Source organism: Dipteris shenzhenensis, chromosome 2 (assembly GCF_047967505.1).
Source record: "Dipteris shenzhenensis isolate YYH24624 ecotype China chromosome 2, Dip_SZ_1.0, whole genome shotgun sequence".
Taxonomy (NCBI): Eukaryota; Viridiplantae; Streptophyta; class Polypodiopsida; order Gleicheniales; family Dipteridaceae; genus Dipteris; species Dipteris shenzhenensis.
This window is the reverse complement of record NC_141597.1, coordinates 26,467,053-26,491,565: the sequence shown is the minus strand read 5'-3', so window position 1 is coordinate 26,491,565 and position 24,513 is coordinate 26,467,053. Positions and strand designations below refer to the sequence as shown.

Genomic DNA, 24,513 nt, shown 5'->3' with positions numbered 1-24,513 from the left:
GTGGTGATCGTCAGAGACCAATCATAGAGGGGCCGTCAAATGGGAGGCCGGAAAAAACCCTGCGATAGATGATTGGCCTCTGACGTCACGCAGCCTAGTCGAGCTCGGTCGTCGGGGGCGGCGGGTGGCCCTGTGGATGAGGGCAATGGTAACCCCGGTGGGGCGGGCAGAGAGCAGAGACGAGATGTCATGGACCCGGATGTGTGAGTCTGTCTGCTGGCACAGCTGTCATGGCTCTGGCTCTCGCTCATGTCCAGGTCGTTGGCTAGACTGAGGAAAGGTATCCTGTGACTGGAAGAAATCAGTGATGGGCCGCTGGGTGTCCTCACGCTGTGTGTGCTGCGTGTGTCGCCGTGCTCGGAGAGAGGTATCTCGGTGGCGAGTCATCTCATGTAAGAAAGAGGCTAGGCATCGTTGATCCGGGAACTGCAGCATGTGTGGGAGGGGGCCGAATCCGTCGCGAAAGAGGCAGTGGTACCGGCCTCGAATGGCATAATAGATAGGACATCTAAAAGCAAAGTGCTCCTCCGACTCGATCTCCTGCAAGTCGCAAAGTGGGCAAAGGCGGCCCTCTCGTGGGATACCCTCTGCGCGTTCGCTCTCGATTCGTAATCGGTGTGACGAAACCCTAAACTGACCGAGGGAGATCCGGAGCACATGTGGTAGATGAAGCTGTGTGTAACCGGGAGGTGTGATGAAGCCCTCCTGTGAGATCTGGAGGCAGTGTCGGCGGTAGAAGTCGAGCTTCACAGGAAGCTCGGGGTGAAGAAACCAGGTCCGCCAGGTGTGGAGCTGGAGCAGATCTGCTCGAATGAGCCGGTTGACCTCTTGGTCAGTGGGGGAGAGGGGAGATGGTGGAGCGTCGAGGCTGTACTGAAAAGGAGGCAACCGGTCTAAGTCGAGGCCCAGTCGGGTGAACCAACTGGAAAGACGACTATACCAACATCGCTGGTCCCCATCAACGGATAAGGCCATAGAGGAGGATAGGGCTAGCCAAGGTAGGCGGAGGCGACCGTCGGAGGAGGAGCTGAAATCCCTGACTCTGTGTAGATAAGTGATAGCCTGGAAAGCCGCATCGAGTTGTAGGGGTGAGGCGCCGAACTCTACTAGAATGATCTGGTGTGGTACGAATGGTTTGCTATGGATCATCCGAGCAAACATCAGTATCTGTAGGCGCTCGACTCGAGCCCACTCTGTGTCTGAAAGGTCAGCTCCCCACCACGGGCTACCGTACATGCCTGCTGGGCGGACCAAAGAATCAAAAAGGAGAGACTTGGTCCGTGGGGCCTGGAAGTGGGAGTGGAACACTGTCGCTCCAGCCTGGCGAGAGCGGCGTAGCCTCGGCTGATCCTGGCCTGCATGGCCGGGCGCATCGTGAAGATCGGGCCTGAGAAGACAACGCCCAAGTATGTGTAAGAGTCAGCTATCTCAACAGTGTTGCTGGCGAAGAGGAACTGCTCTCGGTGCATAGCGGGTCTGGAAGTGTTGAAGATCATCACCTTGGTTTTCCCAAGGTTGACCTTCAAGTCATGTGTATCACAGAAGACTTGAAGTCCATCCAGGTGTCGCTGAAGACCAGTAGCAGAAGAGGATAGTAGTACTACATCGTCTGCGTATAGGAGAATCTGGATGACAGCCTCCGCAAGAGAGCAGCCTGCACCTCCGAGTGTCTTGATGGTGGTCTCGAGCTCGTCGATGTAGAGGCCAAATAGAGTCGGTGACAAGGGACATCCTTGTTTGACTCCGATAGTGCTCGTGATCTCTGGGGTCCAGCTGGTGCCAATCCTGACCTGGCCCGCCACCGGCTCATAGAGAGCTACTACTGCCCAGATAACCTCCGAGTCGTAGCCTAACTCCTGCAGGCGTCTGACGAGTCAGGTGCGGGGAACGGTGTCGAATGCCTTGCGGAAAACCACAAAGCAACAATATACTCTCTGTCTCCTGTGTCTGGCCTCCTCAATGATCCCTCTAAGTGTCAAAATGTGATCGTAAGTCGAGTGATCCGCCCTGAAACCGGCCTGTCCGGATGCCCTGAGCCTCTGTACCTCTGTGCGAGCACTGACCTCGCCATCTAACACTAATGCATAGATCTTGGACATAACATGTCCAATCATGATGGTCCTATAATTCCCTGGATCCATGGGATCTCCTGCTTTGTGGATGGGTGTGATAGTGTGAGTGGGTGATAAGGGCTGCATTGTGAAGGGAGTGTCGGTGATCTAGAGAGGGTATGGTGTCTATGTGATCTAGAGAGAGGGGGCGGAGGGCAGGGGGAGTAGGTGAGGGGTCACTGAGGCGGAGAGGCTGAGTGGAGGGGCTAGCAGAGGGGTACGGCGGAAAGAGAGACGAGAGATTGTAAGTGATCTCAGGACAAAGCCCCTTAACCGTTGGGGGAAACTCTCTGTTGATATAGGCACAACTGCTCCACATTGAGATAACAAGTGAGGGGAGGGGGGCCTATATATGGGCAGCCAACCCCCTAGTCGGCTGGTCATGTGGACCAACCCAAGATCTAGATGGGACAACCCCCTAAAGCACATGGAGGGGTGGCACACAGCTCTATAAAGGGGCTGAAACCCCTGCCTATGGGGCCGACTCAGAAGCTCCTAGGGGCTGACCCCCTCAGCCCTATAAAGAGGCTACTAGAAAGCCATATAGAGTCCGACCAGGAGGTTGGCCCAACTCGGCCTATAAAAGGCCTCTATTGGGTAGGTCTCCTCCTCAAAGAGTGGCCGTGCAAGCCCCCTAGGCTGGCCATCACAAAGCGCCACAACAGGGGCTGCCTCGCAGCAACCAGCAGGCCATAAAGGAGCCCTAAACAGAGGTGGACCCTCCTGGGAGCCCTAGCAGCAGTGCACCATCATAGTGGCCCCATCGGGCCTTGAGCCTCCTCCACACAGGAAGATCTGGCCTACTCTACACTAGGTGAACTTCATGGGGGGGGGGTCACACCCACAACAAGGCCCTCATTCGTGACCTAGCCTACCTGTGTGACATCAGGAGATGCTGACCTCCAATAGATGCTTGCGTTGTGTTGACTTTCCTGGAGGCACACCATTTGTGAGATAAGCTTATGCAGATGAGTCCTTTTTCTTTCTACAGAACGTGGAAGCTGACGTTAGAAATCTTCTGCAGGTGCTTGATTTGTTTGGTCTCGCAGCTGGGCTGAAAGTGAATTTTGCTACACAACAACTTTTGCCTCTGCGTGAGTGTGATTGGCATCACCTTTTGTGGTTGGGCCTCCTACTTCCTTCTGATCAGTGGTGCGTCATTTGGGTTATCCTATATATTGGAATATCTCCCTACCCTAGAGAAGCTTTGGGTGTTACAGAAGCTTTTTCATAAGCAAGACTATTGGAAGGCTGCATTGTTCGCCTTCAAATTGTGGAGTCCATCCTCTTGGCAGTTTTATTTGCTGGTCATGTGTTGACATTCAAAAGTTTATCACCAAGGTTATGGAATGGCTTTGGCACACCAAGCATGATCGTAAGGTGCTCCACCTTCTTAAATACACTTTTGTTTGTTCACCCAAGATGCATGGGGGTTTGAACATCCTCAACATTCACATTCATATGTTGGCTCATAAGGCCACTCTCTTATGCTTTCCTGTCTGGTTGGCTTTCTTCGCACAGATGCCTTTGGTCATTGGATTCCCGCTGTTTTTTATTTTATTTTTTGGGCACATGGATAGTTGTATTCCTGGCTGCCCCCTTGCCTGATACATGATTCTGGCTCATGTGCATTGGTCGTGTCGCCCTCCAGATCTAGGAAATTCCCTTCGTTTGCAGAGCATTCCTTGGAGCCGGGTGTTTGATCCCCCTTTGGCCCGTCTTTAGCCTAGAAAGGTGTATCTCCTGCATTGTTTGGGTGTTCCTACAGTGCAGGATGTTGATTGGGGCTGCACTCTTTCTTTTCCTCAGGCTATCAGACAATCCTATTTGGGTTTGCATTACAGATTTATTTGATGCACTCTCATCACTATGCTACCGCCTTTTCAGCCTATCGCCCGCTTGTTTACCACTCTTTTTGTTGGATTGGAAGTTTGATCAGGCCTCTCCGGGCTGCACCCCTTTTTCATTTGCAGATCTCTCTGCTAAAGAGCTTATCATCTCTTGCTTTCACAGCCCTGGATCCAGCAGCATGGAAATCTTTTTTGGCATCTTTATAAGCCTTTACTTGGTGCAAGGTGGAGTAGTAAGCTTCCTCTCAAACAAAGGGTTTTCTTGTGGGGTTGTCTAGTAGGGGCCTTACTGGTGGGATCTTTATTGAGTGCCTGATATGTTGCTTCCTCAGTCTGCCCTACTTGTTCACATCCGAGGGAGAGTGCTACATGTCTTCTGGACCAGTCCTACTGCTCGTGACTTTCTTTCCAAGCTGAGGGTGGATCCTCATGCTTTTTTACGTGGGATTACTTTTGGCAAACAGCTCTAGTTGTTTGATTGATATGCCTCTAGACCGGGCTATGCTCACTTATTTTCTTGGTATCGTTTTTGGGCTCTATGGTCATTATATCACGCTCGTAACATTCCGATTGTAAGTGCATTGTTTCGTCGATGTTCTCCATTTCTTTCATTCATCCTTGCATCGGTCTCTCCAAGATGCACATTCTCTTAGAGACCTTTTGGGCGAGTTGTTTGGAAGTGTTCTATCAGTGCTTCAAGTCTATGAGTCATAGCTGTTCCACTTTGGGACCGTTATGAATGTGCATTGCTCTTAATGAAATAGTTTTTTTTACAAAAAAAGTGTGTGTATGTATGTATGTATAGTATGTGTGTATATATGTATCTATGTATGTATGTATGTGCGCGCGTGAGTAAATCTGAGTTCATTATGATAGGCATCCGACTCATGCATCGGCTACCACATTCTACTTTCCTTTATGATATCTTAATTGGGTATTGATTTCTTTAACTCAGCCCATTTGGCCCTTAGGCCTTTCAACGCTGGGCTCATTACTGTTGTTTCAACTAGGGCTTTAGACTTCTAAATAATCATGATAGATTTGAGCAAACCTAATAGCCTCATTCAAAGTTTTAGGGGTACCTTATAGTCATCTGTAAGACCACATATGAAGGCCCTAAGTCCATTGAGGTCTTCTAACTTAAGAATTGCCTCGAATACCTTGCAACATTGTGATTCAATGGGAACCTTCCCAGTCTCAGAGAATCTCATGCCCCCCAAGTTTTCTTGTTCATTCTCTTGAAGGAATTCCTTAAGAAAAATATTTTCAAACTTTGACGACCACTTATAAGCTTTGCTCCAAGAGCAAACTTGCCTCAGTGAACTTTAGCTCAGTGGAATAGATTGAATTTTCAATCTATGGAAATCCTGCCCCTTAGGTATAGACTGAATCTTTGTTTCTCACTTTCTTATACCAATGTAGGGTAACCTCTTAACTCTTTACTCAATGACTTGATAGGAGACTCGCCTCCCAACTACTGCAATTAAGTAGGAGCCCATTACTGAAAGCTCTTGTTATTAACGTCGATGTGTTTGATCCCTTGTAAAGTCTTTGATTTGTGACTTTTTGAATCAGAATTGTTGCTGGATTGGCTAAGATGGACAACATAAAGGCATTGTTAATAATCTTTTATTCTGAATTAAAGAAATATCTCGGTTTAAATGATTCAAACCTATTTTGCATTGGCTGCAGCCGACAAACTGGTGCTCTAAATCGTATCATTGATCGGGGGACTCGTGCAATAAATTTTGTACTCACATCTATGGTTTTCAATATTCTCCCAACTTTCTTGGAGGTAATAAAGTCAATTTTATTGGAACAATCCGTTTCGGTTGATAAGGTGGAAACTTGACAAAAAGACTGAGACAGCCAATATTGATGGATTTTAGTTTTCACAAGAACTAATGTCTCTTTTAGGTTGGTTGGAATTAACAGTTATGCAGATTGCACGCTCTGGCAACTGCAACAAATCTACACACTTTCTTTACTTTTTTTACATAATGGACACTTTAAGCATTTAGATAAACATATTTGAAGAGTCTTGATCATTGCAAATTGTATTTTACAACATTTCTGTGTCTTGTTTTATTGTTTGGGTGAGGGCAAGAGAGGTGAAGGTAGTGATCTGCTTTAAATATTATGAACAACACTCGTGCGATTTCTTAAGTGCACATGTGCATGCCTCAAAATCTTGCCTCAGAAGTTCAATATAGGTTTACAAAGTTGTATAGACTCTTGAGCCTACATGATAAGTGTGTGGTTTCCAGATCTCTATGGTTGCAGGTATACTGGCTTATAAGTTTGGGGCACCCTTTGCTTGGGTTACAACTGTAACTGTCACAGCGTACACTGCATTTACTTTGGTTGTTACACAGGTTGGTTTATAGGAAAATTTTGTAAGTATATTGTTTCTGAAAGATAAAAGGTTTCTTGTGGGTTTTGCATGTTCTGTGATATGTATTCAGTAAATGCCTTTCTTGCTTTCACCATCTGGGGCAATAGTGAGAATTTTATTTTGCAAAGGAAATGTTTCATTTTAACTCCAGAAATTTTGTTTGGGTAGGTAAAGAGTTGAAAAGTCGTTAATGGCAAGTATGGCACTTTATGAGACATTTTGGTTGCTTTTGTTGCTAGGGATTTGGAATGAACCTACAGACCAGATATTGAAGGTCTGAAATCTTCATTAGAAAATCCCCACCCCACAAGTACACTCTTAGATTCAAGAAAGGTTGCAGTTTATTTTGGATTGAAATCAGCTTCACCTTTTTTCAAGAGGGTTAACTGGTCTATATTCAAGACTAGATAACAAACAAAAGTGCATGCATATTTTAGTGCTTAGGAGGTTTATGCTTGGCTAATATTTCTACATCTGGTTCTATACTTCAAATAAATAATTGAATTCCCATGAGCACTGATTTACCATCCTTAGTTTTCAAAATAACAAATACAAAGGCTGAGAAAGACAGCATGGTTTTACCCCGATCTCATATAAAGCGCACAATGTGTAGAGCATAAAACAACCCAAACATTTGAGAAATAATATAATCAAGCGGCTTACAATTTCCGGGACAGAAAATGGTAGTTAGTTTCTATATGGAACAATATGCAATGCCACCTCATACTATAATTAGTATAATAGGGAGGAACCTTATTGGTGCAATGCTTGTTTTACAGAAAATAATATACAAAGAGACCAATGGGGGAAAAAAAGAAATATGCTTTGAACGACACAAAAGTACAATAAGCAAGATACGAAAAAGCCAAATTTTGAACAACATATAAAGCCTCGTATAAATGGAAAAAGTATATGCAATAATGCATATCGCATTACTATAGGATTATCACATGGCACATACTGGGATTTGGCAAACAAAGCAAAGTATGGAGTAAAGTTTAACATTCATGGAAACACAGGAATGCCCAAAACAAGAGCCTCAACAGTCTCGGCAACAGCAATTTTAAAAGACTACATTCTTGAAAATGCTTTACCTCAACCCCATCTATTTGAAATGCATCTTTCGATAGGTTTGGCAAAAAAAGAAGTGTCTATTGGAGAAACACAGAGGCAAAGAGGGCATGCTCCGACGTCTTTTCACAATTTGTATACTCTTTGGAAGCAGAGCTTTGTACATGTTAAAATCCCAAAAAGGCAAAAAATGTCAAAGTGCAGTGATTGTGATGATCTAAAGCGAGCACTTGAGAGTGCAACGTCTCCTGAATAAAGAGAATCATACAAAAAAAAAGAGAATTTCAGAAAGATGCATCAACAGAGTTAATGTATCAACATGCAACGGATAGATGCATCAACATCGTTTATTGGTAGGTGTATCGACATGCGATGAATGAATTATTGACAACAGAGAGTTTTGGTGGGTGATGTAGTGACACACAAAACAAAAGGATCATAGAGACAGCAATAGGGATGTATTAACAGCAATACAAGACCATCTCTCTCCAGTCTCGCCAGTGGGTCGATGCACAGATCAGGTGCAGGGATCTTCCCTACATGTTCACTAGACTAGAGACATGGCCGACGGGTGTGACAGTGGCACTTGTCCGAAGTAGGGCCGCAATGGACCGCACATACTAATGGCGCTCTATCACAGGTTTTATGCCACTGCAACCTTGAATATCCCCTGGATCTTCCATGGGCTTGAGTCCTCCGCCAGCATCCAGAGGACCATCACAACGATGCCACACCACAGCTTTTATCCGCTCCATGCCTCAGACGTTTTATGCACTAGTGTTTCTATATTTATGTTGCATTTGCCTTGGGTGTAGATGCCTGCTTAGAGGCTCCACCCATTCAGCTCATTGTTTTTTTCCTTCTCTCATAGACCCTTGGGTCTTTCGAAGATGATGAGAAGATGAAAAATCACATGCCTCAAGAAGGGGATACCATTGGATGAAAATAACATCAGCTGTGTGACTAAAAAAAGGAACACAAGTGGCCTTTTAGATATTGATATGTCTTCTCTAAGGTATTTCTGCATCCCATAACTGTCCATTGAGTTGATTTCCTGTTTGCAAAACTGCATTTTTGTCCCCGGTTTTTACCATAGCATCTATAGCATTTTCTGCTTCACTATCTCCCTAGTTTCATATGCATCTTCTGCTATATTGGCAGCTTTTATACCTTATGATTCCATCCACTTCATCCCCTCCCTATGCCATCCTGCACTTTGTATAGTTTCCATTGCCTTGTTTGGTATCTACTAGCGTCCATCTTCTCAACTTTATTGAGGTAGGCCATGAATTGACACATTGCCTCCCCTTCTAAAGATATCATACTTGTTTCAGCCAGTAGGATGGGGTAGGGTGTCTGTGCTTTAACCCCTAACTCCCCTATTAGGAAACGTTTATGTACCATTTCTATTCTTTCCTAGTAGATCCTAGAGAGTCCAAGTGCCCAAGCTGGGCATCTGTAAAGGATTATTGTCTGCACATTGTAGTGTGTAGGAATTTTCTTATTTCCCTATTCCACAGATGCGATTTTTGGCATTCATTTTAGAAGCTATATCACACTTTCAATCCTCCTCTTGTAGTTGTCCGTGAAATCCAGCCCTGGATATTATATGAGTTGACAGTTTCCAAGGGATCTCCTTCGAAGGTGACATCCACTTGTATACTACGTGTTCCAATCACCCTTATTTATGTCTTATCTATGGTGACCTGCATTCCCAATGTTTGCAGAATTCTCTCAAAGCATCTAAATGTGCTTGCAAGTTCTCCTTGCTCTTTGCGAAGAATACCACATCGTCTGCGCAGAATAAGCATTAGCAAAGCACATCCTACAATCTGCACATCCACTCTTCCAAATAATCCATAAAGAGGCAAAAAATTGTTGGTGAGAGGGGATGTCCTTTCTTCACCCCTATATCACTGCTTATCTTGCAATCCGCACACCATCCCTACTATGTGTTTCCATCCACTTCCAAATAATCAATAAAGAGGCCAAAGAGTGTTGGTGAGCGGGGGCATCCTTGCTTCACCACTATATCGCTGTTTATGACAGCTTTTCTCTTGAAACATGATCCATCTACTAGTGATTATGCTAGCTTTGCTAAAACCCTCATAGAATGGATATGTTGCTTCTTTGAGTTCTAGAGAGACTTGAAGTTTTGTTTCCAGCCTTTCCCACAATTTCTTACGTGTAACTATATCGAATGCTTTCTTGAGAGAGAAGAGAGACAAAGAAAGAAAGATTTAATAACGTCTTCAAAAGACCTCGCAAGTCTATGACACAAAGTACACACCAGAAAGAGTACTTACTACATTTCTGAATCTTGGAGAGTCGAGGAGTGCACATGGATATGAGAGAGAGAGAGAGAGAGAGAGAGAGAGAGAGAGAGAGAAAGATATAGTAACGTTCACGGGATGCCTCGCGGGCGTATGGGACAAAGTAGGAATCAAGTAACTCATACAAACCACTGTGGGCCGGGGTAAAGGGCTCACTAAGGCCCTTGCTGAGTACTAATATGCTATACTAGTACAAAATAGCAAAATAGCAAACTAGCAAAATGCAAAATGAGAGTGACATGAAGATATCAAGTGTGCTCAGAGCTAGAGTCCCAAGTGCGTGGACCGGCCCTACGTATCCAGGCTCCATGATGGCTCTCTGATGAGATGTAAAGAGCTCACTCTCTACATCTGTCAGGATGTCTCCAGTGGTGGTGGAGGACGTGGTCTCCTCGATCTGTGGATCCGATGGGCTATGTCAAGAGTGATGCCTCGCCTCGGTCGACGATCTCCCCTAAGGAGAGCTGAAATAGGTCGAACCTCGATCGTGTGCTTTGGTCGCCTGTCATGCCGTATACGGTCTCTGTGTCCCTCGTCTAGCAGTGCTATGTTGACTTCCTCCATTGATCCATATATCACTTATGTTGACTAGCTCCTCCTCTATCCCAGAGTGCCCTGGGGCTGAGTCAATTGCATAGAAATTTGTGATCTGTCTCTGTGCTCGGTCTACCTTGGTACCTTGTGGTGCGGTGGTCCCATCCTCTTGCTCTTTGATATGTCCTAGCAGTATCTCCCTGTGTCCTCACATCTCCATTAGGTAGAGCCCAATACAGACCTGATCCTGGAAGTGATCCAGTCATGAGAGTGGGCCAAAGCCGTATCCCTCCTGAAAAAGGCAATGGTAGCGCCCTCGGATCTCATAGTAGGCTAGGCAGACACACGGAAAGTGCTCCTCTGTCTCGATCGCCTCCATCGTGCACAACCTTCAAGTCTGCTGCTCTCTGGGTATGTGTTTAGCTCTCCCTGTCTCGATCCTCAGCTGATGGAACGAGACCCGCACCTGTCCAATGGCAATCCTTAGTGCGTGTGAGACTCCTCTATCCTCGAGATACTGAGGTCTGATGATGAGCCCGTCTTCCGATACTCTCAAAAAGTGGTCATAGTAGAGCTGGGTCTTGGTGGGGAACTCCTGGTCCCCCCCCCCCCAAGAGCGAGATGTGTGGAGCTGGAGGAGATCTAACCGTATGATGCGGTTAATCTCATCTCGTGGGATCAACTTGGGCGGTGCATCCATGCTATATTGAAACGGGGGAAGCCGATCCATCTGAATCCCGTGGCTGGCGAACCATGCGGTGATGCGTGCAAACCATGCTGTACCTACCCCACTCTCAAATAGTCGTATGGAGGACTCTAGTGCCAGTCTCGGAAGTCTCTCACGAGGTAGGTCCCAAACTTTGTGGAGGAAAGTCACCGTCTGAAAGATGGCATCAACCTGGAGAGGGGTCATGGCAAACTCTACCTGTACTATCTGATGGGGGACTGAGGGCTTACTCTGAATCATCCTGGAGCCCATAATCACCTACAGCCGCTCGAATCTCTTCCACTCTGCTGCTGAAATATCACCCCCCCGGCCTGGTTTGTTTGTTCATGCTGGTGCCGTTCTAGGGACTGCATCATTCAGCTTAGAAGACCGATCAGAAATTTTCTTTGGAGTGGGCTTGATGGCACAGTAGATGCCTTAGCCAGGGTGGCTTGGGAGACCCTCATCCTCCCTACACAGGAAGGGGGTCTCAATATTATTGATCCAGATTTACAGTGTAGAGCTTTACTTTGCAAGATGGTGGTGCGGGGACTTATGCCAGGGCAGGAACCGTGGAAGGACTTTCTTATTAGCAGCATACAGAGGTGCATACCTTCTTCAGGAGGAGACTGGATTGGGTCATCGTGAAAATTGGTTCTGTGAAAACTGCACCTAAGTATGTGTAGGACTGCACAATCTCCACTGGCTGACTCTGGTATGTAAAGCTATGTCGGTGAAGCATTGCGTAGGAGGTGTTGAAGATCATGACCTTGGTCTTCCCACGGTTAACCATCAGGTCTCTCTTTGCAGAACACCTCTAGGGCATCAGACTCCGGTTCCATTGGAGCCTTTCCCTTCTCACCTCGAGAAGGTCTGGCAGACATACTGTGTATCACTCTTCTAAGTTCAGACTGCCCTGCATTAGCTTGTAACTGTTGCGCTAATAACTGCTGCAAGGCATCCTCAAGTAATGCAATCCTGCCAGATAAGGTGTGAGTTACTGGGCGCGACACCTGTTGGGTCGGCCGGACCCCTGATTCACCAGGGTCCCTCCTGGAAGCCCCTTCTTCTGCTTCCATTCAGGTCAATGGGTGTTTTGATTTTTTTTTAAAAAAAAAACACCGCTAGAACACTGTATTTACAGACTAACAAAATTCAGGGTACTGGCACTCTGACACAATTCCCTATACTAGAGAATACCTGCATATATCCAAATCCCGCTTTTCCCTATACTAGGGAAATCCGTGCAAACTAACTTTGACTGAAGCACACAGGCACATACACATGCATAGTAAACTGCAAACTCTGCTGTACAGAAATAATAAGGTGCACACTAAAAACTGAAATTTTATAATAAAGGAAAAATTGATGCTCCCTGGTCTTGCTCGCTCCTGCCTCTCGATTTGATACCCCTGTGATACCAAATGAAACAGACTGTATACACGCCTCAGCTCCACAAACAAATGATGCGCTCTTCTTATTTTTTCCTCTGCCAAGGCGTAGCTCTCTGTTTGGAATCTGTCTCAGCCTACAAGCTGTCTGCGTGGCCTTAGAAGGCTATGACTGTGAGTCCGTTGGGAAGCAGGTCGAAATCTATTACGGGCCAGCACCAAAGAGCGGGAGATGTGACGAAACAGATAGCGATCATCAACCTGTCGTCTATTTTCACAGGCTCCCAGATCCCGTGCGTCGCCCAATCCACGTATCGCTTCGAAGGTCTCCCGTAATACGAGCTCCTGTTAAGTCCGAGCAAATATTACGAATAGTCACCTAACACACCGCAAGCTCCTGGTAGCCAACGCGGGAGGACCACCGAACAGACACGTCATTCGTCATCATGCACCTCACGTCCCGTCCAATCACACAGATCCCGGAATCAGAGTTCCGTCAGTTCACGGGCAACAACACCTCCAAGATTCGTCGATCACGTATCGTCTGATTACCAGATCCCCTCTCTTGGTATCGCTTCAGATTACGCTATCCTCGCCAGTAGCGTGCGCTCACACAGATCCCCTCTCTTACCTGCACCTCCTTCATACGCGACTTCCTAGCCTGGGCTCTGATACCAAAATGTAATAGATTTTCTCTATTTCCTATACTACATATCACGGGAGTAGCACCACGAGTATCCTCCTAGCCAAATCCTGTTGGAGCGTGAAAGCTGACAGAGAAATCATAATCCAAAATCAAACGTGAACAGTACATTCTCCTTCTTTCACTAACTCCAACAAGCCCCATCTCCCTAGATGGATCTAGATGCCACATGTCATCATCATAGGGCCTTCCTAATGCATCTTTTCACCCCTCTCTTGGGATACTTTAAATTTCCTTTGCCCCTAGGCACATTTCTTGCATTAGGCCCTTAGCCTTAGATCCACCTAGTCTGGTGCTATCAGCCCTCACCTAGGACCTTGACATTAATTCCCTCTCAATCATTTACATGAAGCGCAAACAAATATATTACAAACATAGATCCTTTAAGGGAAATGTCGACTGATTCTTCCGAGGTCATGCTACCTGGGCTAGAGCGTAACATCAACCCAGTCTGATTGGCCTCCTGGGGCACATGCCTTCCCTTTGACGGACTCATATAGACTCATGACCCCCAAATCATGGTCTCTTGGAGCTGCAACTCCTGTAACCTCCTAATCAAGGGAGAATGTGAGAGAGTATCAAATGGCTTATGAAATTCTACGAAGCAAGTATAGACTTTCTGATGCCTCGACTTCGCCTCCTCAATAATAGCCCTCAAGGTTGGAGTGCTGTCTCCAAAAACGTGCCTACCCAAGAGCCCGCTGCCCGTGATCCTCTGTGTGGCTGCCGATCTCCCTCTCTAGTACCGACCCATATATCTTAGCCAAAGTGTGGCCAATCATACGAGTGCGGTAGTTACCAGTGTCCATGGGATCACCTTCCTTGTGTATCGGTACTATGGTGGTGGTGCTCCAGGTAGGCGGGAAGCCATGGCATAATGGAGATGAGGCAAGACCAGATACAGCGGCTACACCTGTCACTCCTACAGCTAGAGACAGGGGTAGAGGTGTAAATGCAGCACAAGTAGTTGGAGCAGCCGCTTCAGGAGCTCCCATAGCAGAGCAGAAAATATGGGACTCCAGAGATACACAAGCTCTTTCAGTAATTTCTCTTTCTATCAAGAGGTTTATTATACCTCATATTCGGTCATGCAAGACATCTATGGCAGCTTGGGAGATACTAGAGAGTATGTTTGCAGCAAGAAATGATGCGAGAGTTTCCTTTCTGAAGCGAGAGCTTTCCCATACGCGTATGAATGAGGGAGATTCCATGAATTCTCACCTCACAAAGCTTCAGGACTTGAGGGAACAATTGCTGAATATTGATGAAGTCATTCTGGATTCAGAGATGATCACCACCAATCTGAACTCTCTTCCTGAGTCCTATCTCGGTTTCCACACCTCGCTGAATTTGTCATTGAGGGGGGGCAGCAATCCTCTCTCTTTTCACGAGTTGGTAAGACTTTTGTTGCAGGAGGAACAGACTCGCAGAAATAGGGGAACACGGCCTGGCAAGCATGCCATGCTCTCCAAGTTCAAGCCCAAGGGTAAAGGGCAGCAAAAGCCACATGCCAATCAGCCCACAAATTAGCATAAAGCTGATTCAGGACAGCCCTCTAATAATGCAAACGGTGATACAAATAAGCACAAAAAGAAGGGCATCTGTCATTTTTGCAAGAAGCCAGGTCATTATATTGGAGAATCCAAGAAGCGCATAGCCAAAGAGAAGAAAAGGGACTCAGGTATGGCTGTGTCAGATGCATCAGCTCCACATTCTCATGATGGGGGAGATGTTGCAGCCAACTTTGTGAAAGAGCACTATGCCTTTTTGTCTTGCACTTCAGATTTTTCAGTGGGTAGTTCAGATGCTATAGCCACTAATGATGATGACCCATATGCTTTCTTGACTTGCAGTTATGATCCTTCAAAGGATGCATGCTCTCTTAGTGTCAATGAGACGCTTCATACTTGGTATTTTGATAGTGGTGCTTCAAAACACATCACTTCTAAGAAGAGTCTGTTTGTATCTCTGCATCCTCCACCCACCAAAAAGAAGGTGACTTGTGCGAATAATTCTTCTTATTCAGTGTGTGGAGTGGGAGACATTATTCTCACATCCACTGATGGCACATATTTCAGAATTTCAGATGTTCTCTATCTGCCAAGGATAAAGAAGAATTTGCTTTCAGTGTCCTCACTCAATAGAGGAGGATCTCATGTTGTTTTTTATGATGACAAGTGCGCAGTCAGAGACAAAGAGAATGACTATGCTTTGATGTTGTCTGGCACTTTGTATCGGGGTCTTTTTCAGCTCGATCTATATGAAAAAAGATCCGATCTTGCATTATCAGTTAGCACTCCCACTACTGCGATGCAGAATGCAGAGTTATGGCATGCCAGGTATGGGCACATGAGCTATGGCAGCTTAATGACAGTTTAGAGGCATGATATGATTGATGCATTGTCTCTTTGAGAGTCACCTCCTCCTCATGCATGTGAAGGTTGCATCCTTGGCAAGATGCATAGACTTCCCTTCAAGAAGGATGGTGCAGTGAAAGCTACACGGAAATTACAGCTTATTCACAGTGATGTCTGCGGTCCCAAAGCATCCTGTGTTTCATGCTCGCACGAAGCACATTGAGGTTCACTATCACTATGTCAGAGAGAAGTTGCATGCAAGAGAGATCAATATGATCTATGTGTCAACACATGACAATGTTGCAGACATCTTTACCAAAGCACTTCACATGAGAAGTTTGAGGCATTTCGCAGTGCCCTGAACTTATCTCCTTTTGGTGATTGATCATTTCCTTGTACATGACATTGGCACTGCAGGGGAGTGTTAGAATTATTGATATATTCTAGGCAGTGACCAATGTAATGACAATAATGTAAGAAAACAATACAACGTCTATGCTCAACAGATAATAGGATCTCGTATGCAAGAGAGAAAAACAGATAGTATGGAGAATCAAAAATTTGATTACTGTAAAATTGATACAATAGATGGCGCTGCTTCCCAGCCGTACGCTCCTGTGTGAGAAGCTTCGATGGCGTGCTGGAAACAGTAGAGGACGGAGGCTGGATGCTAAGGAATCAGGGTTACTGTAGCTAGTGATGATAATGGGCTTCACGGGCTTGCTCTTATATAGCCACCAGTTGTAGTCGGTTAGACCCAATTGGGTGACCGACCCAGTCTGCCCAAAACGGGTGACTGGAGGTCGGTCCTGAAATAGGCCACCGACCACATGATAGAACCGTGGTGCAGAATAGAGCAACTAACCTACGGGCTCCGTTCGGCCCAGAGCCATCCGGGATTATCTGGGGCTCCAAACGGGCCCTGCAACCCGAGAGTGGGCTGCCCCGGGAAATGCTCCGTCTACCCTTAGTGCAGTCAGTCAAGGGATGCCTTCCCGCACTTGCATGTAGCCTAGTTGGCAGTGTGCCAACTCTATCTGAAGCCGTCCAGCCATCAGGCCACACATGGCCCCCATTTGGTGTCCAAACCAGGACCTACCGGATAACCGAGCTACTCAAATGCCTTCTCCTCATATGGGGGGGCTTACAGGTAGAGTTAGCTAGTTCTCGCGTAGTTACACGAGAGTGGAGCGTTGATATCTAACACCCCCCCTCAATGTCCACCCGTAAGTGAACTTACTTTTTCGGCCCAATGCCAAGTCGATGAAGATGCCTCTCCAGCAAGTCTCTTCCAAGAGCCTTCGTGAAGATGTCCGCATCATTCTCTGTAGTTGGACAGTACACCAAGTCGACCTCTCCATCCATGATGAGCTCGCGTACAAAGTGATATTGAATCTGAATGTGTTTTGTGCGAGCGTGGAACACAGGGTTCTTTGTAATTGCCATGCAACTCTGATTGTCACATGATAACTGCGTAGGCTTGTTCTGCATTGCACCCATGTCCCCTAAAATCCTCCTCAACCACACTGCCTCACAAGAAGCAAAACATGTTGATTTGTACTCAGCCTCGGTAGAAGAAAGAGCAACTGTGGGTTGCTTCTTGCTGATCCATGACAGCTCCAGATCCAAGTGAGAAACAGTAACTTGTTACTGATCTCCTGTTGTCCACGTCTCCTACCCAATCCGAGTCACAGAATCCAGTCAAGGTGTTTCCCTTGGTATAGGTGATGCCATAATCAAGTGTGGCTTTGATGTATTTCAGCACCTGCATCCTTGCCCTCCAATGGTTCTCCCGGGGCTTATTGGAAAACTTGCTTAGTACACCAGTTGCAAAACTGATGTTCGGCCGTGTGTTGCACAAGTAAATTAAACTGCCCACAAGCCTTCTCTACTTCGCTTCGTCCACCAGTGGTGATGAATCCTCGCTTGAGAGCTTCACGTCAACCTCCATAGGGGTACCAACTGTCTTGCACTCAGCCATGCCAAATGCCTTCAGTATCTCTGTAGCATACTTCAGCTGTGAAATGAAGATCTGTCTTGGCTCTTGCCAAACTTCAATCCCAAACAAAAATGCATCAGTCCGAGGTCTGTCATTTCAAACTCTCTTCCTAGCAAATGCTTTGTCTGCGAGATCTTCTATTCATGATTCCCTGTTATGACAAGGTCGTCCACATAAAGGATCACGATCATACACCTGCCTCCTTCTCTGTAGATATACAAGTTTGCATCAGATGGGCTCGTCCTGAATCCGTTTTGCAGAAAGTAGGCATCAATCCACTGGTACCACGCTCGTGGGCCTGTTTCAGTCCATAAAGTGCCTTCTTTAGTTTACAGACTTTACCTTCTGAACTGGGGATCACAAAACCTGGTGGTTGTTCCACGTATACCTCCTCCTTGAGATCTCCATTCAGAAAGACGGATTTTACATCCATCTAAAACACGGGCCAACTTTCCTGTGCTACTAAAGCCAAAACACTGTGAATTGTGGTTAGTTGAGCTGTGGGAGCAAAAGTATCTTGATAATCAAAACCATGTACCTGTGCGAATCCTTTTGCCACGAGCCGAGCCTTGTACTTATCCAACGTGCCGTCGGACTTGTACTTGGTCTTGTACACCCACTTGGTGCTGATTACCTTGCGTTTTGGTGGTCGATCCACAAGGTCCCAAGTGTTGTTCTTCATTATGGAGCCATACTTCGACTGCATAGCCTCCATCCACCTATCATCACCCTGTGCTTCTTCAAGACACTTGGGTTCTTCAGCACGGATCACCTCTGTCTTTAAAGCGTAGTTGACCAAGTGTTCCTGCGCCCTTCTTTGCTCCTCTAATCTCTTGGACCAGCGGTGTTCGGATGGTTCCTTCTCAATGGCTGGAGGTTCTCTGCCGTCCAAAAGCTGCTTTACCCACTTCGGGAATGGCCGTTGCCGTTGTGGTTCTGTAGGCTCTTCTTCCTCTTCTTTATCTTGAATCCTCCCAAGCACCGTTGGGGAAGTTCAGTCTGCTGTTGGTGGTTGTACTGGATGGATATCTTGGTCCTGGTTGTCTGGGAAGAAAGCATCCTCCTCCAATTGATGCGGCTATTCTGAGAAGATCACATCGCGACTTACTATTACCTTCTTGGTAACAGGATTATAGAGACGGTAACCCTTCGCCTCTTCACTGTAGCCCAAGAAAATACACTTCCGGCTCTTCGGTTCCCATTTGGTCCTGTTAGCATCAGGGACATGCACAAAACAATCACATCTAAAAACTCTGAAATATGCAGCTGAAGGTTTCTTACCAGAAAAGGCCTGCAGTGGAGTCATCCCGTTCACAACCTTCGTGTAGCTACGATTCAGAATGTAAACTGCCGTGTTACATGCTTCAGCCCAGAAAGTCTTTGGTAAATCTTTCCCTTTTATCGTACTCCTGCCCATTTTGCAGATGACGTGCATCTTGCGCTCTGCTACTCCATTTTGCTGTGATGTATGTGGCGGGGGTTTTTGCCTCTTGATCCCGTGACTTTTACAGTAACTTTCGAATTCACTTGATGTGAACTCATCACCTCTGTTTGATCTCAACTTCTTCACCTTCCTCCCCGTTTCTTTCTCGACCATTACATGCCATTCTTTGAACTTACTAAAAGCCTCATCTTTAGTCTTCAGGAAGTATATCCATATCCTTCTAATGTAGTCGTCGATTAGCGTCATAAAGTAGTAGGAACCACCCAAAGCTTCCGTCTCCATCTTTCCGCAGAGGTCTGTGTGAACGAGCTCTAGAGGAGCCTTTGCCCTGCTGGCCTCTTTAGAAAAGGGCTGCCGATGCTGCTTGCCCATCATGCAAGCTTCACATACATCGGGCAGATCTGTAATTTTTGGTAGGTCTGCAATCATTCTACTTTTATGCATCTCCTTTAAAGAACTAAGGTTTAGATGACCAAACCTCTCATGCCACAGCTTAGTGTTGCTCACATCGGCTCGAGCACTGAAAGCTGAGAGTTCGTAGATGTTGTTGCACCGTGTACCTTTACCAATGACCTTCCCTTGAAGATCCAAAATCTGTGCGCCATTCTTATCGAATTGAACTTTGAGGTCCCGATCCGTGATCACAGAAACGGACAACAAGTTCCTCTTGATATCTGGCACATAAAGAACATCGGACAACTATTTTACAACTCCATCTGACTTGAGAGCAATCGTACCTTTTTCTTTTGCTGGCTATATTGCATCATTGCCAACTGCTACCAGGATGTCATTCCCTACCAGATGTAGAGAGGTATACCAATCCTTCCGACTGGTCATGTGGCGCAATGCACCACTGTCAATAATCCAAGGTTCATCTGTAGGTATATGAACTGCCTTCTTGCAAATCTCCTCAATTGCTACGAACAACTCTACTGGTACTGTCTGCGGCGCTGTTGCTGGACTCTTTCTTTACTCCATTCTTCTCATCTGCAATCTTCTTCCGGCACTCATTCTGCTTGTGCCATGCTTTGTTGCAATAGAAGCACTTGATCTTCTTCTTTCTCTTTTTATCATTAGAAGAAGATGGGTTACAAGAGTCCTTACCCTTACCTTTCTTTGATCCAGCCGAGAAAGCGGAATCTTCTCCAGTCCTCGTCTTTGGACGCATCTCCTCCTCCAGAAGCATTGCGCTGAAATCCTCAAAGTTGAGGGGTGGATTTTTGTTCTGTGTATTCAGCGCCGTAACAAGACCGTTGTACTTTGGTGGGAGAATCCGTATGCACCTACGTGCTAGATTCTCGCTAGTGATGGTGATGCCAATCGTATTCATGCATATTCTTCACCCTGGTGATGAACTTCTCTGCCGTTTCAGACTCAGATAGTTCCTCGTTCGCGAGTTGAGTCTCCAGATTCTGAATCCGCGTCTGATTCGTGGTCTCGTACTGACATGTTGAATTAACGCCATGATAGAATCACTTACACTACAGACAATAGAGCACAGCGCATCTGCATTTCTTCTTGTCCACGCGAGAATCTCATCCGCAATTGGTACTATCTGTTGTCCTGCATTGGTTGGATTCGGTCTCGCAACCGGCTTCACGTCCACTCCAGTAGCAGTATCCCAAAGCTTGCATGCGCTTAGGATGGTCTTCATCTTGAATTTCCAAAGTGGATAGATAGTGCCGTCCAACTTTCCGCTTTTGCCGAACGGTGGGATTCGCAGTCTTGCGGGCTAGGCCATCTCTCACAATCTGCTCGCAAATAGAAACACGCTACCAAATCTTCTTGCTAGAGCCCAAGCTCTGATACCATGTAAGAAAACAATACAACGTCTGTGCTCAACAGATAACAGGATCTCGTATGCAAGAGAGAAAAATAGATAGTATGGAGAATCAAAAATTTGATTACTGTAAAACTGATACAATAGATCGCGCTGCCTCCCAGCCGTGCGCTCCTGTGTGAGAACTTCGATGGCGTGCTGGAAACAGTAGAGGACAGAGGTTGGATGCTAAGGAATCAGGGTTGCTGTAGCCAGTGATGATAATGGGCTTCACGGGGTTGCTCTTATATAGCCACCAGTTGTAGTCGGTTAGACCCAATTGGGTGACCGACCTAGTCTGCTCAAAATGGCCGACTGGAGGTCGGTCCCGAAATAGGCCACCGACCACACGATAGAACCGTGGCGCAGAACAGAGCAACTAGCCTACGGTCTCCGTTCAGCCCAGAGCCATCCGGGATCATCTGGGGCTTCAAACGGGCCCCGGAACCCGAGAGTGGGCTGCCCCGGGAAATGCTCCGTCTACCCTCAGTGCGGTCAGTCAAGGGATGCCTTCCCGCACTTGCATGTAGCCTAGTTGGCAGTGTGCCAACTCTATCTGAAGCCGTCTAGCCATCAGGCCACACATGGCCCCCATCTGGTATCCAAACCAAGACCTACCGGATAACCGAGCTACTCAAATGCCTTCTCCTCATATGGAGGGGCTTACAAGGAGAGTTAGCTGGTTCCCGCATAGTTACACGAGAGTGGAGCATTGATATCTAACAAATAAGTGGGTTAGGGGAACTTTTTCTCATTTAGAGGTTTTTTTCCCTAACCACAGTTAGTTCACTAACTACGGTTAGTGAAGGATAAGGTTTGTCCCCCTAACCACAGTTAGTTCACTAACTACGGTTTGCATGCAAGAGAGATCAGTATGATCTATGTGTCAACACATGACAATGTTGCAGAGATCTTTACCAAAGCACTTTCACATGAGAAGTTTGAGGCATTTCGCAGTGCCCTGATTATCTCCTTTTGGTGATTGATCATTTCCTTGTACATAACATTGGCACTGCAGGGGGGTGTTAGAATTATTGATATATTCTAAGCAGTGACCAATGTAATGACAATAAATGGGTTAGGGGCACTTTTCCCTCATTTAGAGGTTTTTTCCCCTAACCACAGTTAGTTCACTAACTACGGTTAGTGAAGGGTAAGGTTTGTCACTTAGACAAAACCTTATCCCCCCTTTGTATTTCGGTTCACGCTTCAATTGGATACTCAGCGTTCAGCTCTCACACTCTCTTGCTTCCTGCTCTCTCTCTCCATTTCCATCAGTATGCGGTGTCTAGAAGAGTGATGAGTCTCCATTGTCGAATGTGTGAGCGGTCCCCTCCCTTCGGGATCAAACAAATCCAGCCTCTACTCAAGGACGGTGGGAGTGCTCCTGAGTCAAAGATCTCCTGAAAGGCCAGCTAAAGGGGGGTGTGCACAAAGGACCAAAAGCTCTTGAAGAAGACCGGGGACAGCCCATCCTCCCCTGGGCACTTATGAGTCAGAAGGGCCTTGAGAGCTTCCCGAAGCTCGTCATCTGTGAAGGGAGAATCCAACTGGCTGCTCACGCCCTGAGAGACCACAGCTGGGACATGCTCCCATACTGCCTCGCGGGCCTCTCGCACTTGGGGAGACGACTCCTCCGCCTGAAAAAGGTGTCGATAGAAATCCGAAGCCAACTCCATAATCTCATGAGGGTCCCTAGCTAGCTGCTCCCAAGTCCCGTCTATCTGCAGAAAAACCCAACAGAAAAGTGGCGGTCTTCCCATGGGAGACCCACAGTTCCCTTCTTCCCATGGGAGACCCATAGTTCCCTCCCCTGCGGGCCTAGCCACTCCTCCATCATGCTGAACATCTGCTGCCCCATCATTAGATCAAACAGCGTGGGGGTCCATTGCTCCTCCCCACTAGCTGAGAAGTGAAACCCCCAGAAGGGATGAGTGTGAGAGCGGTACACTCCTATGGAACCCCCTTTTCGGGGTTGTAAAATCAGGATTGACACCTCCAGAGCAAGCAGGTATTTGTCCAGAATCTCTAGGTAGTTCCACGGTCTAGCCTCCAAAACTCTTTGGGCAGAGGATGACCAGGGCGGGGCTTAGGACCTAGAGGCTCAGAAAAGGGCCCCGATGACCCTGACTGTGAGGAGGTAGAGCCGGGGCTAGGCTGCGTCGAAGAGTGCTTAGGCACCCCCTTGCCCATAGGGCGAGGTGAGGAAGGGCGGGAGGCGGGTGGGGGGGAAGGAGGCTGCTGTAAGGGGGCGGGGGGGGGTGAGAAGGAGAGGCGGGGGGGGGTGGGAGGTGAGGGTAACAGCAGCTGGGGGGAGGGGGGGTGGGGGGACGGGATCGGGGGGGGGGTAGCGGGGGGGGATCTTGGGAGGAGGGGGCGGGGGAGGTAGAGGGACCTCCAGAGCCGACTCTATTGGGGCTCCAGACTCCCGCTGAACGGGAACCTAGGTACTCTGCTTTGCTGTCACTTGCGGGTCCGAGGGGAGATTGAAAAAGGTCTCCTCCTCTATCTATGTCCGGTTCGGGGACTCCGCTAGCCCCTTCCCCTTCCCCTTCCCTGTGTCCTGGGAAGAAGAAGTTTGCGCCTTCTTGCGCTCTTTAAGTCTGACTCTCCTTTTTTTGTTTTTTTGAGCTGATTTGGAAGGCTTCTTTTTCTCCACCTTGGTCCAAGTTCCTTGGGAGGGCTTGACCCAAGGTGTTTGAGTCTGCTGCTGCCTCACCTGCTGCCGGGGCCTAGCCGATGGATGGGCGATGAGAGTCTCCTGTCTCTGGTGAGGGGCCTTGCCCACCAAACAGTCCCGTGCCAGGTGACCCATCTTTCTGCACCGAAGACACTACCCGGGCAAGCCAGAGATCTCCACATGCTGTCTGAACTCGCCTCCATCTAAGGTCTCCAGGAGGATCTCCTCTGGGAGGGACTCTGGATGCTCTGCGATAACCCAAAGGTAGGCGACCCCGTCGTCTGCCACTACTGAAGCCGCAGTCTGTGGCAGAGATGCTAGAATTGTGCCAAAACAATTCCCTATGGAAGGAAGAATAGATCTGTACTCCTTCGGAAGACCCGGGAAGCGGAGCGTCACTGGGAATCGTGGCACATGATGAGACGAATCCATGTCCTCGACTGTGAAGCCATGGTACCAAGGAAGGAGGTAGACGACATCAGGGCCTAGTAGGATAGGGCTCTGCTCCACAAGGGAGGCCGTGGTGTCAGGGGAGTTCAGCTGCATGAGAAAGACTCCTCTCCCATAGATTGTGACCTCCTGGATATGGTCAGCCCCTAGGGCTAAGCTTGCATGAAGCCAATCCCTGTTTCCTTGACGGGGTGAGCCCAACAATGCGACCCACCAGGGACCTGTTTTGCCGTTTGTGTATTCGAGGGTAGCAGGCCGATTTTTTGGTCTTCAGAGGACGATAATATATTCTTCTTCTTCTTCTTCTTCTTCTGCAAAGCCTCTACTTCACACTTGACCTACTGCTTGTCTTCCGGAGAGAGCATAATCTTAACCACAGTGGGGGTCGAAGGTGCTGCCATGTGAGCCCTTCTTGCCAGACCAAGGGTCGCTGTCAAGGTTCAGTTCTCCCGAGAAACAAACACTGTTGGAGCTGTGAAGTAGAAGCTGCCTTGCCCTTTTGCTTTTCTGACAGTAAAAGACTGGCAGATGGGTGGAATCTGAAGGCAAAAAGTGACTCTGCAACTGTCTCTTCTTTTCCCTTTTTTTAAAGGCAGTAACTGGAAGGGTAACCGATTGGTTACACTAACCAGACTAATTGGCTCTAGTCTAGTTAATCTGTAACTGAGCT

The 24,513-nt window shown here is 47.2% G+C and overlaps 1 protein-coding gene across 1 annotated transcript in view; it reads left to right on the top strand.

Moving 5' to 3' along the window:
- LOC147904554 (ABC transporter B family member 25, mitochondrial-like) overlaps positions 1 to 24,513 on the top strand; it is a 202,333-nt gene that overhangs the window by 58,094 nt on the left and 119,726 nt on the right. Inside the window, exons 6-7 of the mRNA XM_087387273.1 lie at positions 5,654 to 5,756; positions 6,229 to 6,336. Coding sequence (XP_087243399.1) covers positions 5,654 to 5,756; positions 6,229 to 6,336 — 211 coding nt within the window. The remainder of the gene's footprint in view (positions 1 to 5,653; positions 5,757 to 6,228; positions 6,337 to 24,513) is intronic.